At 47.7% G+C, this 15,095-nt stretch overlaps 1 protein-coding gene across 4 annotated transcripts in view; it reads right to left on the bottom strand.

Moving 5' to 3' along the window:
* Positions 1-15,095, bottom strand: part of TOX2 (TOX high mobility group box family member 2) — a 163,460-nt gene that overhangs the window by 101,505 nt on the left and 46,860 nt on the right. For all 4 annotated transcript variants that reach the window (XM_021669119.2, XM_012467221.2, XM_064382460.1 and 1 more), the window contains exon 2: positions 3,421-3,486. In XM_021669119.2, coding sequence (XP_021524794.2) covers positions 3,421-3,486 — 66 coding nt within the window. The remainder of the gene's footprint in view (positions 1-3,420; positions 3,487-15,095) is intronic.

Below are 15,095 nucleotides of genomic sequence, written 5' to 3'. Positions count from 1 at the left end.
CCAATAAACATTTGCTGATTGGGTAAACCTTGTATTTAACTGTATTTATAAAATGTATTTTATGCCATTTAGAGTGTTTATCCTCTGAATCCTCTAGTGGCTATGAGAGCTTCATTTTACCCAAATGTTTATGTCAATCCTTAATCCAGTAATTGGGACAATACAATTCCTGAAGTTCATGAGACAACGCATTGTGAGAGGGTGTTTGTGTGTGTGGTGTGAGAGTATGTGTGTGTGGTGTGTGTGTGGTGTGTGTGTGTGTGTGGTGTGAGTTCAAGAAGCACTCCAGGGAAAAGACAGGAAGGAAATATATAGGACTTCCATAATTAAAGACTAGAAGCCAGTAGGGCCCCACTGAGCTGTAGGGAGCTGTATGTGCCAGAAAAGTCTAAGTTATTTTTCAAATAAAATCAGCATGAATCATATCCTATATGTTTCCTACATGTGGTAGTTTGAAAAAGGCCACAATACTTTACAGCCTTTCCCATCAAGAGGTAGAGGCTATTTCTCCATTCCTTGAATCTAGGCTGGTCCTGTGACTGGCTTTGACAAATAGAATGTGTTGGAAATAGATGCGTGTTTATTTCAAGCCTAGGCCTCAAGAAATCTTGCAACTTCTGCTCTTGCTGCTCTGGGAATCCTTCTCCTATCATGGAACAACCTGGAGCTAGCCCGCTGGAGGCTGAGAGACCATGTGGAGCAGAGGCAAGCCTCCCATACCAAGCAGCCCACAGTTGATCTGGCAGTGTACTGCTGCTGCTAAAGTGATCCTAGGCAAGGCCAGAACAACCGCCCAGCTGAACCCAGTCAAACTGCAGAGCTACTGAATCATTAAGTAAATAAATATTTGTTGTTTTAAGCCACTAAGTTTTGAGGTGTTTGTTATGCAGCAAAAACTAATGGATACACTATAAGAAATCTAGACTGCAATTGCAAAATTTGCTCACATTAAGATTGGTTCATGCCACTGGGTAGATTTAATTAACCTCAGAGAATTTCAGTATCTTCTTCATAAAGTCCTAAGTTAGGGAGACCCTCTTGGTGACAGCATGAAAGATTTAGAAGGACCCTCAGGAAGTCCAACCACCTTGTTCCACTGTTAGAGACACTGAATTTCAGAGAAGAGCAGAGGCTACCATCACTCATTACACAAATATTTCCTGAGTGCTCTCAATGTTCCAGACACTATGCTCCACTGTAATACACAGCATTGGACAAGAGAGACCAGATCCTTTCCCCATGGTAGTCACAGTTTAGGGAGGAAATCAGACATTAACCAAGTCATCACAAGATAAGTAGATGACCACAGTGACAAACAACATGAATTAAAAAGACCTGGTGCCATTTAATGAGAATCATGGAAAGGGGACCTAATGTGGAGGTCACAAAGCGCTCCCTGAAGAAGTGACGTCTAGGCTGAGGCAAGTCAGTGACAAGGCAAGGGAAGCTTGTGGAGCTCTGAGTGTGAGCTTCACAAGTTCAAATGCCAGCTCTCGTGCTCCCTGGCTGAGTCACCTTGATTGAATCAGCCAACATCCTTGATCTTCAGTTGCCTCATCTATAAAATGAACTGAACAATAATGTCTACTCATACTTAAGGCTGTTGTAAAGATTAGCTGAAATAAACACTGAGAAAGAGGTTTTGCAAGCTGCAAAGTATTGGGGAAATTGTTGAGGATATGACTGTTAATGGTTTGGGGAGGGAGACATTTGTTTGTACCAAGTCTCCTCTCCAAAGAACTGGGCTCCCCTCTGCCCAGGCCTGGAGCAGACACAGAGTCCCCCTGAGTCCCACTTTCCCTTCTTGGTGGAAGGACATTGCCAATGCTTTCCAGGAGGTTCCAGAACAGAATTCACCATAATATAGTTCTGAAAACCAGGGCTCAATATGTTACCAAAATACTATCCAAACATTGTGAAAAGGCTCAGATGAGACGTCAGGGCTAACTCTGGTCTGCTGAGATGACCACATTTCAATTGATTATGTACCATTAAATGACATCAGTGGACTCTTCCAAAATAACCACTTCTGGGACCTGGAGTCCTGCCCACTAGTTGTGCATGTCGGTGCATGTCAATGCAATATCAAGACAGTTTTGCAGCAGCAGCATGATGCTTACTCAGGGACAGGCCAGAGCGGGGCATGGTGTGGTGGCCCCGGCAGCAGGAGCGATCCTGCAGCAGAGCTTCCACACCCCGCTGAAACTACAGTGTCTTTCTCACTAGTAGTTCTCCCTAGGGCCACAGGCCCATGTCTTACTCATCTATGGCCTCCATGGGACCTGTCACAGAATAGGGGACGTAAATATTTATGAGTTAATGGGCTTCTATTGCCCCAGCTGGAAAATATGTGCCCAGCCTGATGGCTGAGGGGCCACTCAACTTGGACTGCCATAGTCCCCCAGTGGTAGAGACAGAGGGTAGAGGTCAGCTCCAGGGCCAGAGTTGCCCTCCAGCTTCCCAAGTTTCTCAGCAGCTATAACCCTCCAATCAGTGTCCTGAGCTGGCCCCTCCCACCCAGCAAGCACCATCGCCTAGGGAACCATCCTCCACGATGCCATGCCTGCGATGAGAACACTCCCTGGTATCACATTCTGCAGTGACTCCTGGGGGCATCACATGCTGCAGGGATGACCTTCCCCAGGGTCCTGCCCTGCAGTGAGGACCCTCCCTGGAGTGCCAACCTGCAGTGAGGATCCACCCCGGCATCACATTCTGCAGGGTGACCCTCCCTGGACCTGCAGTGAGGACCCTCTGTGGCATCAGAGTCTACAGTCAGGATGCTCCCAGCTGAGAGAAACATTAATTTCCAAAGACCAGGCTCTCAGTGGAAAATCTGATTCCAGCTGGCATCTCTGACCCCCAGAGGGCCGGGATGGGGTTGGGACAGCCTCGCGCAGGAATGACTCTGCTTCCTTTGCCTCCGGCAAGGCCCTCACAGGAAGCCTCTGCTCTCCTCCCTTGTGCCCTGTCCACAACCCTCCCCTGTGGCCTTCAATAACTCCCAGCAGGCAGGGGAACAGTGCATGCCTGTGCATGGGCGTGTGTGCATCCAAATCAGAACATGTCCCCATGGGTGCTGTGCGGTGGCAAGAGGCACGGAGCAGCAGGCCCCTCAACTCACTCCTGCTGCAAAGCTCCCCCAAGCATGGGGAGTGTGGGTAAAACATTTCAAGTTTCATCAGGTTCCCAATCCATTTTAAGCCAACAGTAGCCAGGTAGTTGATTTACAGAGAACACGATAGTCCCACTTTGACTATGCCTTTTAAGGAGACTCAATTGCTAGTCTTGATCATTCAGAGAGGGGACAGTAGTGGGTTGTGCTGGCCCCACTCTGCACCTCCCACCTCCACCCAGGAACAGCTTGGCTCCAGCCAGCCCAGAGCTTAGACCCCCATTCAGGGGAGATGAGGCACCCACCTGGCTGGTTGACAGGAGCTCTGGGTTTCCGTCACTCATCCCCACGTAGGCACTGTCACCATCAAGCTAGAACAGAGAGAGAGGGAGAAGCAGCTCTGATTAAAATACTCTCAGGAAGGCACCAGGAGGGGCAGCCAGAGGAGTCCAGGCGACTGAATGCAGGGGACTGTGGGGGCTACAGAAGCCAAATCAGAGCTCAAGATGCCCAAAGCTCCATTTCAGCAGGGCTCCCTCTAGGGTGGAAGGAGCAGCCCCTGTTCCATGGCCCTCAAGTGCTCAGGTTCACGCTGTTAAACACACTTAAAATGAAAATAGGAAAACCTTTCTGCCCTCTATACCATGTCCATAGACACAGCAGGCTGCCTTGTCAGGTGCTGAGCTGCCCATCCTTGGAAGTATGCAAACACCTCCCTTGACCAAAATGATATCAGGTGACCAGCTAAAGCTGAAACCCCATGTGCTGGGGGAGGCCAAGAACACCAGAACCTTGGGATCATGACAGCCTGCCCCAGACATGCCCTCTGAGTCTGCCATCCTGAGTGGTTTTGCCCCATCACCTATGCCATCCCAGCCCCTAGGGCCACGCCTGGCCACAGGCAGTGAGGACTGGTAAAGACATGTACAGGAACTACATCCTGTGTGCAGAGAAGCTGCCAAGTCTGGATTCAGGAAGAGTTCCCTTCAAATCGGCCTAAAAATTCAGGAGCAGGTGCAGGGAAGAGATATGGGCTCTGGGACCCCTGCCTCCCTCTTTGCCCTGAAGTATGATCTCAAACTGGTATCTCAACCTCTGAGATTCCTCATCTGTTAAATGAGAATGAGGCCTGTAGGCCCCTCTTCATAGGATGTTGCAGGGTAGAGCACTTAACTCAACATATTAACATGGAGAGCACTTAATTCATTAGTTCCCTTCCCTTGAGCTAGGTGTCTTAGATAGGGTTCCCTAGAAGCAGAGCCTAAGGCAAGGGTTCAGATGCATGCAGTAATTAAGGAAGTACTCCTTGGGAATAACGTGTAAGCATGGGAGGCAAGCCAGACAGGAGTGGATGCAGATAAGCAAGGATGTGGTCTTGGCTGAAGACTTCCCTCAGCCTCTTCCAGTGGGGAGCTCTGCGGCAGGAATTGTGCTGCAGAGTTTTAGTTCCAACACGAAGCAAGGGGAGGCTGCTGTAGCCCAGGTTAGGAAGTCACTGGCCATGGGCTACCCTTAGGGGACATGGGGAGGCATAACCTTCTGAGCAAGGGGGCCCCCAACTCTCCAAGGACAATTCTTCAGAGAATTGTACTGGCTGTGAGCCATGTGCAGGCAGCCCATGCTCAAGGCAGATGGGAGATGTCTGTGCTGGTCAGTAAAGGGTTCTGGGGAGGGCACCAATAGCAAACAGCCATTTCATTTTAATTGAACCATTTCTGTGTTGAGACATATTCACATAGCTCAAAATTCCAAGAATACAAAAAACACCACTATCCCGCCATGCAGCCATCCCCTGCCGTTCTCCAGAGGCAATGTCTACCAGCTTTTTCAAATCCTTTCAAAGACCATCTACACATACACATTTTAGAGTCATTTATTCTATTCATGACAGCATGCTATACCATTCTGCACTTTCTTTTTCTCTTAGCAACACATCTTAGAAAATGTTTTATATCAGAACGTAATTCCTTCTTCTGTACCCAGGATTCCACAGTATGGATATAACACATATATTTAACTAGCTGAGCACATGGGTAGTTGCATCGTTGCTAGTCTTTTGCTATCCTAATATTGCTCCCATAAATATTTTTGTGCATCTGTCATTGAGCATGGGTGTGAGTTTATCTGTAGGATTTATGTGTATAATTGCTGGGTCCAACTGTATGTACATTTGAAATTTAGACAGACATCACCCAGGGCCCTCACAGAGGCTGTAGAAATCCACACACCGCAACCATGTGAATGTCAGTTTACCCAGCCCCTTTCACTCAGAGAATGACAACTGGCTCAGACGCCAGTCCCCAGCCCTTGTGAGCTGAGAGCCCACCACCATTCCTGATGCCCTCACCCTGCTTTCCCTTGGTCTTTGTTCCATAGCCACTGTTACCTTCTAGCATTCTCTATATTTACTGTATTCACTGCTTACAGTTAGAGTCCTCCTACTAAAATGGAGGGTCCCAGGAATCAGGGACCTTCGTCTATCTGTACCTTGATGTCTCCTAAGCTCCTGGAACATTGCCCGGCACAGAGAAGGTACTCAATACATGTTTATCGAATAAGTAAATAAAGCAGCCACCACCACATTCAGATTGCCTCTGACCAGGCCTATCTTCCCATCTAGGTGGTTGGGTTGATGGTTGCACCAAAGAGCCTCCCCAGAACAGGGACAGGGAGAGTCCCTCGGTGACTGCTGGATGATTAAAAGACAAGGCTATTCCATGCCTAGACTCTGGGCACTGACTCCAAATGCAGGACTCCATCTACCACACTGCATCCAGAGCTCATGCTGCAAGACTCTGCTCAAAGGCTGCCTCCTCCAGGAGGCCTGCCATGCTCTCATCTCCTCTGGCTGTTCCTCTTACAGAATAGACTATCTCCACATTTGTCATCTGTCCCAGAGTGGGAGCAACATGGAGGCTGGAACTGTGTCCTGGTCATCTCCAAATCTCCCAGAGCCTGGCAGAGGCTGACATTAGGGATGGGGCTATAAATTGGGCAGGGTAGGGGAGCTTTCAGCAAAAGCTCCTGGCTACTTGACTCGATGTGTGACCATGGTCATTGATTATTTTGACAAAAGTAAACTTTTAATAAACCACATGTAACTTTTAAGTAGACCCGAATAGAAAGAATAATTGAAAATGGAGGCGCATTAAGTTTAATGAAGTGTTTGAAACATTTTATAAAGCAATAGTAATCGAACAGTATGGTATAGGAATATGCATAAGAAACACAGGGAAAGATGTCCAAAAAACCTTTGAATGGTCACCATTTATCAAATGCTGGCGAGAACAGAGCCACCACAAGGCAGTGGCCACCATCTGCTTCCTTCCCTGATATGCACAGTAGGCAACCAATTTGGTGACTGAATGAATATTCCTGGCACTAAGCAAAATGCTTTACATGAAAGACCTCATTTAATCCTCACAATGACCCAATGCAGAAAATATTCTTTTCCCTGCTAAGACCACAGAAACCAGTGGAGAGAGGGTAAGTAGTGGTCCAAGACCACACAGCTGAGGAGAGGGGATTTAGGAGTCCCTTGTTGGATTGCTTCTGCTTGGTCTGTCCCACTAGCTGCAAGTGCATTCACAGCAGGGACCAACACTTTTCTAGATCCTACTATATCAGCAATAGTGTGCCTGGGGCCTGCGCATAACAGGTGCTTGGTAAGTGTGTTAGAGGTTCAGGAGAAGGAGGAATTATCCACAGAAAGCGGTGGGAATGGCACTGGAGAGGTAGGGCAAGGGGGCCTGGTCTCCAATACGAGTGTGTTAGGGGCAGGCGAGGGGGAGGGCAGAGGAGTCCCATGAGGTCACCAGAGCCTGTCTTATTCATTCATTCCGTTATTCAACCAGTGGCTAAGAAAGAGCTGCCACGTGCTGGAGTAAAGCTTGCTTCTGGCTTTCAAGGGGCACTTGAGAAGTTGGCAGAGGTTCCCGAGGCAGGGCCTGGATCTCCTCGGTTCAGTTACCCATGGGCACCTTGCATGGTGCCCTGGAGCCTGCTGGGCTCAGGACCAGGGGCCAAGCAGCCATGAGCAGAGGCCCTGAGGCGGCGAGGAGGCCTGTTCTCTGTCCACCTCTGCCAGGGTTCCACCACACTGGAACCATCGGAGGGAACAGAGGAGTAGTTGGGGGACACTGAGGGTTCTCAGGCTCCCCCTGGCTTGGCTTCTGGGGCTCTGGGGCCTGGGGCTTACCCCCTCGGCCGCTACTCATTTGGGACCCTTTCTGGGTAGATGAACTTGGAAGCCAAGGGGAGAGGTCACAAAGTCACCTCTGCCCTCAGACGCAGCAGGGCTATCTCCTCCTCCACATGTGCACAGACAAGATCAGAAACACCCACATCTACACCCACTGCAGTGCATACACTGAGTGTGAACAAAGGTATGTGATGTACACCATGTGCACAGCGTGGGCAGCACACACATGCACCACAAGCCCACGTCTGTGTGGACCCATGTCACACAAGCACCACCTTCAACACGGAAGCGTTCAACTTACCCATGTACCACGTCCATGAGTAACACAAACCAATGCACACACAGCGCAAGTGTGAGTGTGCACATATCAGAGACCCTTATACAAGTGGGTACACAACAACCCCAGCAGGCACACAGAGGAAAGCAGGGTGTGCCCATATGTGTATAAATACACCATGCATCTGCAGCCACTTAAATGTAACTCACATAAATGTGAACACAAACGCTGCATGTGCACAGAGAGACATACAAAGCAAAGATGCACATGAACTTAAATTCAATGCATATTTCACAATTTATCAGTTTCTTAGTCAAAAATCTTTTTTCACACCACACAGCCTTCCCTATGCTTTAAAATGTGAGAAAAAAAATGTAGGGAGAAACAACAGCTTAAGAATTTCCATGAACGCCAGGAGAACATCCTCTTACCAGTGACTGGAATAGATTAATTTTCCCCATTTCATATTCTAATTATAATTCCTTTTCCCATTGCCATCTTCAGTCCTCATTACAGCTGGAAGATTGTTCTGCAAAAGCCAGGCCTTCATCTTCTCTTCCCAAGAGTTTTGTCATGGAAATGAGTTTTGGAATCTGAAAGAACCCACATTTTTGCAAATATCGAATGTGTAGGGATAACCCTTTCATGACGGCCACCAGAGACACAGCTTACAGGAGCTTCTAGGGATTCTATCTCTCCCCTACCTCTCCTTTCCCTGTGTGGTCCCCTCAGGGAAAAGAGTTCCTAGGCCCCTATTCCAACAGCCACCCCCCAACCTAAGCTACACCATGTTCCCCGAAAGGATTTTTTTTTTTTTTCAGGAAACAGCAAATCAGCAGCCAATGTGAAGAGCCCTGATCTTAGAGAGTCAGATCCCAGGTCCATCTGTGCCACCTTGGGCAAACTGCTGAACTGTTTTAAGCCTCAGTTTTCTCATTCTTATGACCACAGAGTTACTGATTCATGACAGGTATAAATAAAATATTTGTGGGGTGAACAGATGTGATAAGTGGGTAGATGAACGGATGGAAAGGAGGAATGATGTAAAGGACGGGATGGATGAATGGACAGATGGATGGATGAATGGATGGGTGGATAGATGATGGATAGAGGAGTGATGGAGAGATGGGTGATAGGTGATAGATGATCGGTGAATTAACAGATGGGCGAGGGATTGTACAAATTAACACTGTCCAACAGAAATATAATAAAAGTTACAAATGAGACCCACATGTATAATTTTAAATTTTCTAGTAGCCACAGTTTTTGATGGAGTACGTGAGCTGTTTCAACACAGGCATGCAATGTTGCAATGTGTAATAATCACATAATGGAGAATGGGGTATCCACCCCCTCAAGCATTTATTCCTTGTGTTACAGACAATCCGATTATACTCTTTTCATTATTTTTATATGTAGTAGCCACAATTTTAAAATATTAACAATAAAATTAATTTTAATGATATATTTTAACTCAAAATATTCATACCATAATTTCAACATGTAATATAAAATGATTATTAATGAATGGTTTATTAATGAGATGGAGGAATGGAGGGATGGATGAACAGATGGGTGGTTGGGATGTACGGATGGGATGGCTGGGATGAGAGGCAGCAGTGGATGAATGGACGGACGAAATGGGATGGCTGCGTGAGTGTGAACAGACAAGTGTATGGGAAGGGTATTAGGATGGTGGATGAGATGAACACAGATGGGTGGGAGCGTGCTGGGGATGCATGGATAGATGCCTGGATGTGTGGGTTCCGGGGTGGATCAAATGGGTTGAATGGCTGGGTGAAACGGATAGGTGGGTAGAAATGTGGGTCTGGTATTTCCTTCTCACTCGATTCACACTTTCTCTGGACAATGTCATGGCTACTCATGGTCGCAACATCACCAATTCTCAAATCCTCATCTTCAGCCAAATCACCTCCAGATTCCAAGATACAGTTTTCTCCCCGGCTGTCTCCCTCATTTGCCCATAAGCACCTCAAATTCAACACCTCTAAGCACTGAACTCAAAACACGTACATGGACTTGCTGTTTCTCCAGCACTCCCCTGTCATAACAGAAATGGTCACCTTCCACACAGTCCCACAGTCAGTACCCCTGGGGTGACTCTGGTCTCCCTACCATCTACATCGCTCTGATTCAATCATGTGCAACAGCCTTCTGCTCAGCCTCCCTAAGAGTACACTGAGTGTGAACACAAAGGTATACGATGCATGCAGTATGCACAGCGTGGGGGCACACACAGGCACCACAAACCCATGTTGGTGTGTATACACGTCACACAATCCATCTTACACCTTGGCTATCACTAGCGATCTCTGAGCAATCATTTTACTCCTCAGATCCAAACCCTGCAGTGACTCCACGTCACTTAGCCTGTATCCAGGACCCTCCATGACAGCCCTGAATCTCAGCTCCTGTGGGGTCCTCGCATAAAGGGAGTCTCCAGTGCCCCCATTTTTTTTTTTTTTTTGAGATGGAGTTTTGCTCTGTCACCCAGGCTGGAGTGAAGTGGCATGATCTCAGTTCACTGCAGCCTCCACCTCTCAGTTTCAAGCAATTCTCCTGCCTCAGCTTCCTGAGTAGCTGGGATTACAGGCGTACACCACCACACCTGGCTAATTTCGTATTTTTAGTAGAGATGGGGTTTCACATGTTGGCCAGGCTGATCTCGAACTCCTGCTCTCAAGTGATCTGCCTGCCTTGGCCTCCCAAAGTGCTGGGCTTACAGGCGTGAGCCACTGTGCTCAGCAAGTACCCCTACTCTTGCACATCGCCCCAGCATCAGCCTGGAGCACTCTCCCTTTCTCTATCTACTGAAATCCACCTCTTCTAGGCCTTTATTTCTGGCTACAACTCCAACCTTAACTGTCTTGTTGCCTTTTATAAACCCATATTCTTGGACTTAAACAAAAGCTTCCATCTAAAATCAGCTTTGGACCTCATTCAACTCCTACGTGCAGTGTAACATACTGGGTGACGGCACTGATCTGGCGACTGATTCCGCTACTTACGAGCTCAGCGACCTTGGCTTTAACTTCACTCTGCCTCCGTTTCCTCAACTACAAAACAACAATTATGGCAACTACATTCCTACCTCATAAGGTTCTTGGTATCTGCTATCAGACATCAGCTATGAGTTAACATTATTAAGCATTATGTTACAGATATTAACAATTTTTGACATGTGCTTAATAAATGTTACCTATTATCATTGTTATTATATATCAGCTCCTATCCCCTTATCAGCCCCCATCTCCCTCAGTCTAGCAGATGACCTTGTCTCCTCCATCACTGAAGAATTAAGGCCATCAGATAGTCCCCTCAATTCGCCCAAGCTTCCCCACGTTATTTATATCATGCTCATCATGCTCATCTCAACTTCCTTTCCTTTAATCTGAAAGAGTGTCTCCCTCCTGCTCAAGGTCAGCCTCTTCACCTTGACCCTGTCCCTCCCATGTCTTCCACCCATTCGCTCCCACTCTTGGTCCTGGGTCTAAGATCTCATTCAAACGTGCCCAGGTAAAACGAGAGGGCAGTGCCTTTGTTGTATCGTGCTCTGGGCACCTATCATGTGCCGAGGAATATGCTCCCAGCCACTGGGGATCTGCAAGTGAATTTTGCCACTGCCCCTTGGGAAATCTAAGCAAATAGATCATCACAAAGGCACTGAAAAGAGATAAAAAAAAAAAGGACTTGGAGGCAACACTCACTGTTCATTGAACGATGTCTTGTGAGTGTTTGCTGTGTGCCAGACAGCGTGCTAGGTGCCAGGCATGCCAGAATGATGACATAGCCCCTGACTTCAAGGAACCTCTAGTCCTTGGGAGAAGATGACAGCTACGGAGGGAGAACAAAACCTTCCTATTCCCAAATCTACAAAGGAAAAGACATTCTGTGACCTCAGTCCCAAGCTGCAAACAATTAATCCCCAAACCAGCTTAAAGCTCATCCTCATTGGTCATGGAGAGCTTTACAGTCCACCTCTGAAAGTCAAACAATCAATAACAGTCTTATTCCCAATAGCCACATGTTCACCACGGAGACAGACAGCCAGTCTCAGAACCTCCCGCTCTGAAAGTCCTCCTATCCCAGGACTCTATGCTTCCCCGATCCCTCCAAAGATCAGCTCTTGCTTGATTTGGGGAGGCCACCTTTGCAAAGTATATCAATGAATTCAGCTTCTTGCTTCTGATATTGAATGATGCCCTCTTCTTTGACATATGTGACAAGGGCCAGGATAAGGTTGGCCAAGTGGAACAGAAGCAAGGCAGAGGGTCTTTCAAGAGAAGCATCCTGCAAAAGTGACTTGGAAGCTCCATGATGTAGGAAGCACAGGAGGTGACCCGGCAAGGAGCAGGGAATATGGCATCAAAGCTGCTGTGAGCACTGGCCAAAGAGCACCTACTGTATACCAGCCCTTGACCCAGAGCTGGGCCCAGCCATCTCATCGGAACCCCCTAGAAATCCCAAGGCTGCCATGAGCAGCCCCACTGTTGCAATGAGCAAGGTGAGGCTGGGAGTGGTTGAGAGCCTGTCCAAAGCCACCCAGGAAGTCCAAACTTGGCCTTGACCCCAGGTACCAAAGCAGTAGCTGTTCTGTAGAAGCTGTTGCTCCCCCGTCTACGCAGAGACACAGATCAAAGAGCAGGGATGCACAGCCCTCAGCCTAGTCAGTCACAGGCACTGAGAGACGCGTCTCACCGAGATCTAAAGAGGAAACAATCAAAGCAGCGTACACTGCTCCCACCCGCCCCACATCGGGCCGTGAGAATGCTCATTCTGCACAGATAAGACACGTCTCTAAAGAGAGAGGCAGCTGCAATCTAGGTCCTGCCGAGAGTGCGGTTTTACGTGGAAGTCTCATGGGGAAATACACATGGGGGTCAGGAAGACGCTGGGGGAGGGGTCCAGGCAGAGAGGCCAGTACAGATGGAAGAGGAACAGGGATAGAGCATGGCCTGGGAAGCCTCAGTCTCAGCCTGACCCGGGCCCTGTACACGAACTCCAGGCCCATCACCACTTGGAGAAACAAGATAGCACAGTGGATACAAACACAGGCCCTGGTCTGGGTGCCAGCATTCAAATCCTGGGATTGCTGCTTTCAAGCTGTTGGGTTTTTTTAAAAAACTACATTACCGTTTCTCAGTTTTCTCATCTGGAAAATGGGTATGACTGTCATTTGGATTAAATAAATGAATATACAGAAAGTGCTTAGAACATTGCCTATCTAGAGAATGCACTCAATCATTGTTAGCTAGTTCTCATTTTATTATTGAATCCTCATAAGAAAGCTGCCAGTCGCTGTAACTACCTCTCTCCTGTAGATGAAGAAACCGAGTGGGGCTTTGTGTAAATCTCTGAGGTCTTCATCATGGAGAAGATCCTTGATGCCTGTGCCCACTGTATGTAATTTAAAATACAATTTGCAAATTAAAGTCATTGTAAGAAAGTCCAACTGTGAGGGCCAATTTTCCCAACAATGACTTTCAGGCTTTGTTCCCAAAATATCAGATATTAATCTTTCTGCAAAAATGTTTTTCTCCTGATTGGTGCATCTGCTTTGCCAGGCACAATGCACATTCATATTCTGCCTGGTGATAAATCCAGATAAAATCCTCCCCTACAACGGAGGCCCAGAAAGTGCAGGGGATCTGCCTAAGGCCACACAGCCAGGACATGCCGGAGCTCAGTCTGAAGTCCAGGCTGCTGGCTCCCAAGGGTACGCCCTGGCTTTCCACCCCCACTGCGTCCAAGCCACGTGAACCAGAGAAGATGACCTCATGACTATGGACCTGGGGCCTTAACTATCAAAGGCAGGGCCAATGCCTTGGGCACAGCCTGCCACAGGAGCTGGGAGTGTGCCTTGTAAGTGAGCCCAGTGCGGTGGGCCCCTGCAGGACCCTTGTCCCCACCGCCAACAATAGTTGACTCGGATGGCACCACCTGTTTCAGTCAATGGAAGACATCGAGGTGTATATGTGCCACATTTTCTTTATCCAGTCTATCTTTGATGGGCATTTGGGTTGGTTCCAAGTCTTTGCTATCGTGAACAGTGCTATTGTGAACAGTGTGCATGTGTCTTTATGGTTGAATGTTTTATAATCCTTTGGTTATATACCCAGTAATGGGATTGCTGGGTCAAATGGTATTTCTAGTTCTACATCTATGTGGCACCTATACACCATGGAATACTATGCAGCCATAAAAAAGGATGAGTTCATGTCCTTTGCAGGGACATGGATGAAGCTGGAAACCATCATTCTCAGCAAACTGACACAGGAACAGAAAACCAAACACTGCATGTTCTCACTCATACGTGGGTGTTGAACAATGAGAATAAATGGACACAAGGAGGGGAACATTACACACCAGGGCCTGTCGGGGGGTGGGGGGGACTAGGGGAGAGATGGCAGGGGGTTGGGGGATTGGGGAGAGATAACATTAGGAGAAATACCTAATGTAGATGATGGGGGGATAGATGCAGCAAGCCACCATGGCACGTGTATACCTATGTAGCAAACCTGTACATTCTGCACATGTACCCCAGAACTTAAAGTATAATCATAAAAAAAAAGACATGGAGGGGTAGGGTGAAAATGGCAGTGGTCACTATAGCACCACAGATGAGGGCTGCCAGGCACCTGGGCTCCTCTGGGAAGTGGGAATCACTGCCCCCTCCCTCTTGGCTCTAACTGTGCTCCTTCTAGACCGGCGCCATCCAGAATGGTGGCCGCTCACCACATGTGGCTTCTGAGCACTTGAATCATGGCTAGTCCAAAATGAGATGTGGGTCAGTGTGAAGTCCACGCTGAATCTCAGACACCTGAGTAGCAATGATGACAATGACAATGAAAAGGAGTGTAAAATACTTTGTCAATAGTTTTATATTGATGACATGTTGGAATAATATTAATATTTTGGATATACTGGGTTAACATATTAACATTAATGTCACCTGTTTCTTTTCACTTTTTTTGAACGTGGCTATTAGAAAATTGAAAATCACGTATGTGGCCTGCATTGTATTTCTACTGGGTAGTGCTGGTCTAGCCGCTGTCCTAGTCATTATCTGCTCCTAACCCAGAACCCCAGAGACAGAAGAGTTGACATCAGCAATAGCCAAATCCATTTCTCTGTGATAGATATGGGAGAAATGGGATTTGCAGGGAGAGTGATGTGTTGAAGGCAAGAGTCTGGTAACCAGGCATTCACTCATCCAACAAATGTTAACTGAGGCCCTACTACGTGCTGCTCTGGGTACTGGGAAACAGGAGAGAACAAAACAGAGGGCCACATCCCAGACTAGGGCTCTGCCCTGAAGCCAGTTTGCAGGCTGGGGGTGAGCATGGTGATGATGCAGGAATCTCTCTCCTGGGATCCTGGGGACCCAGGCAGCTGGACTCAGCACCAGTCCCTCGGCCCCTCACAGATGGTTGGATCACAGCTCTCACAGGCTGTAGGCAGAAACTCCAGCTCCAACCTAA

The sequence above is a fragment of the Aotus nancymaae genome, unplaced genomic scaffold (assembly GCF_030222135.1).
Source record: "Aotus nancymaae isolate 86718 unplaced genomic scaffold, 86718_ANA_hifiasm-v0.15.2.pri h1tg000029l, whole genome shotgun sequence".
NCBI lineage: Eukaryota > Metazoa > Chordata > Mammalia > Primates > Aotidae > Aotus > Aotus nancymaae.
Note: the sequence above shows the minus strand (reverse complement) of the source record. Positions and strands in the feature narration are given on the sequence as shown.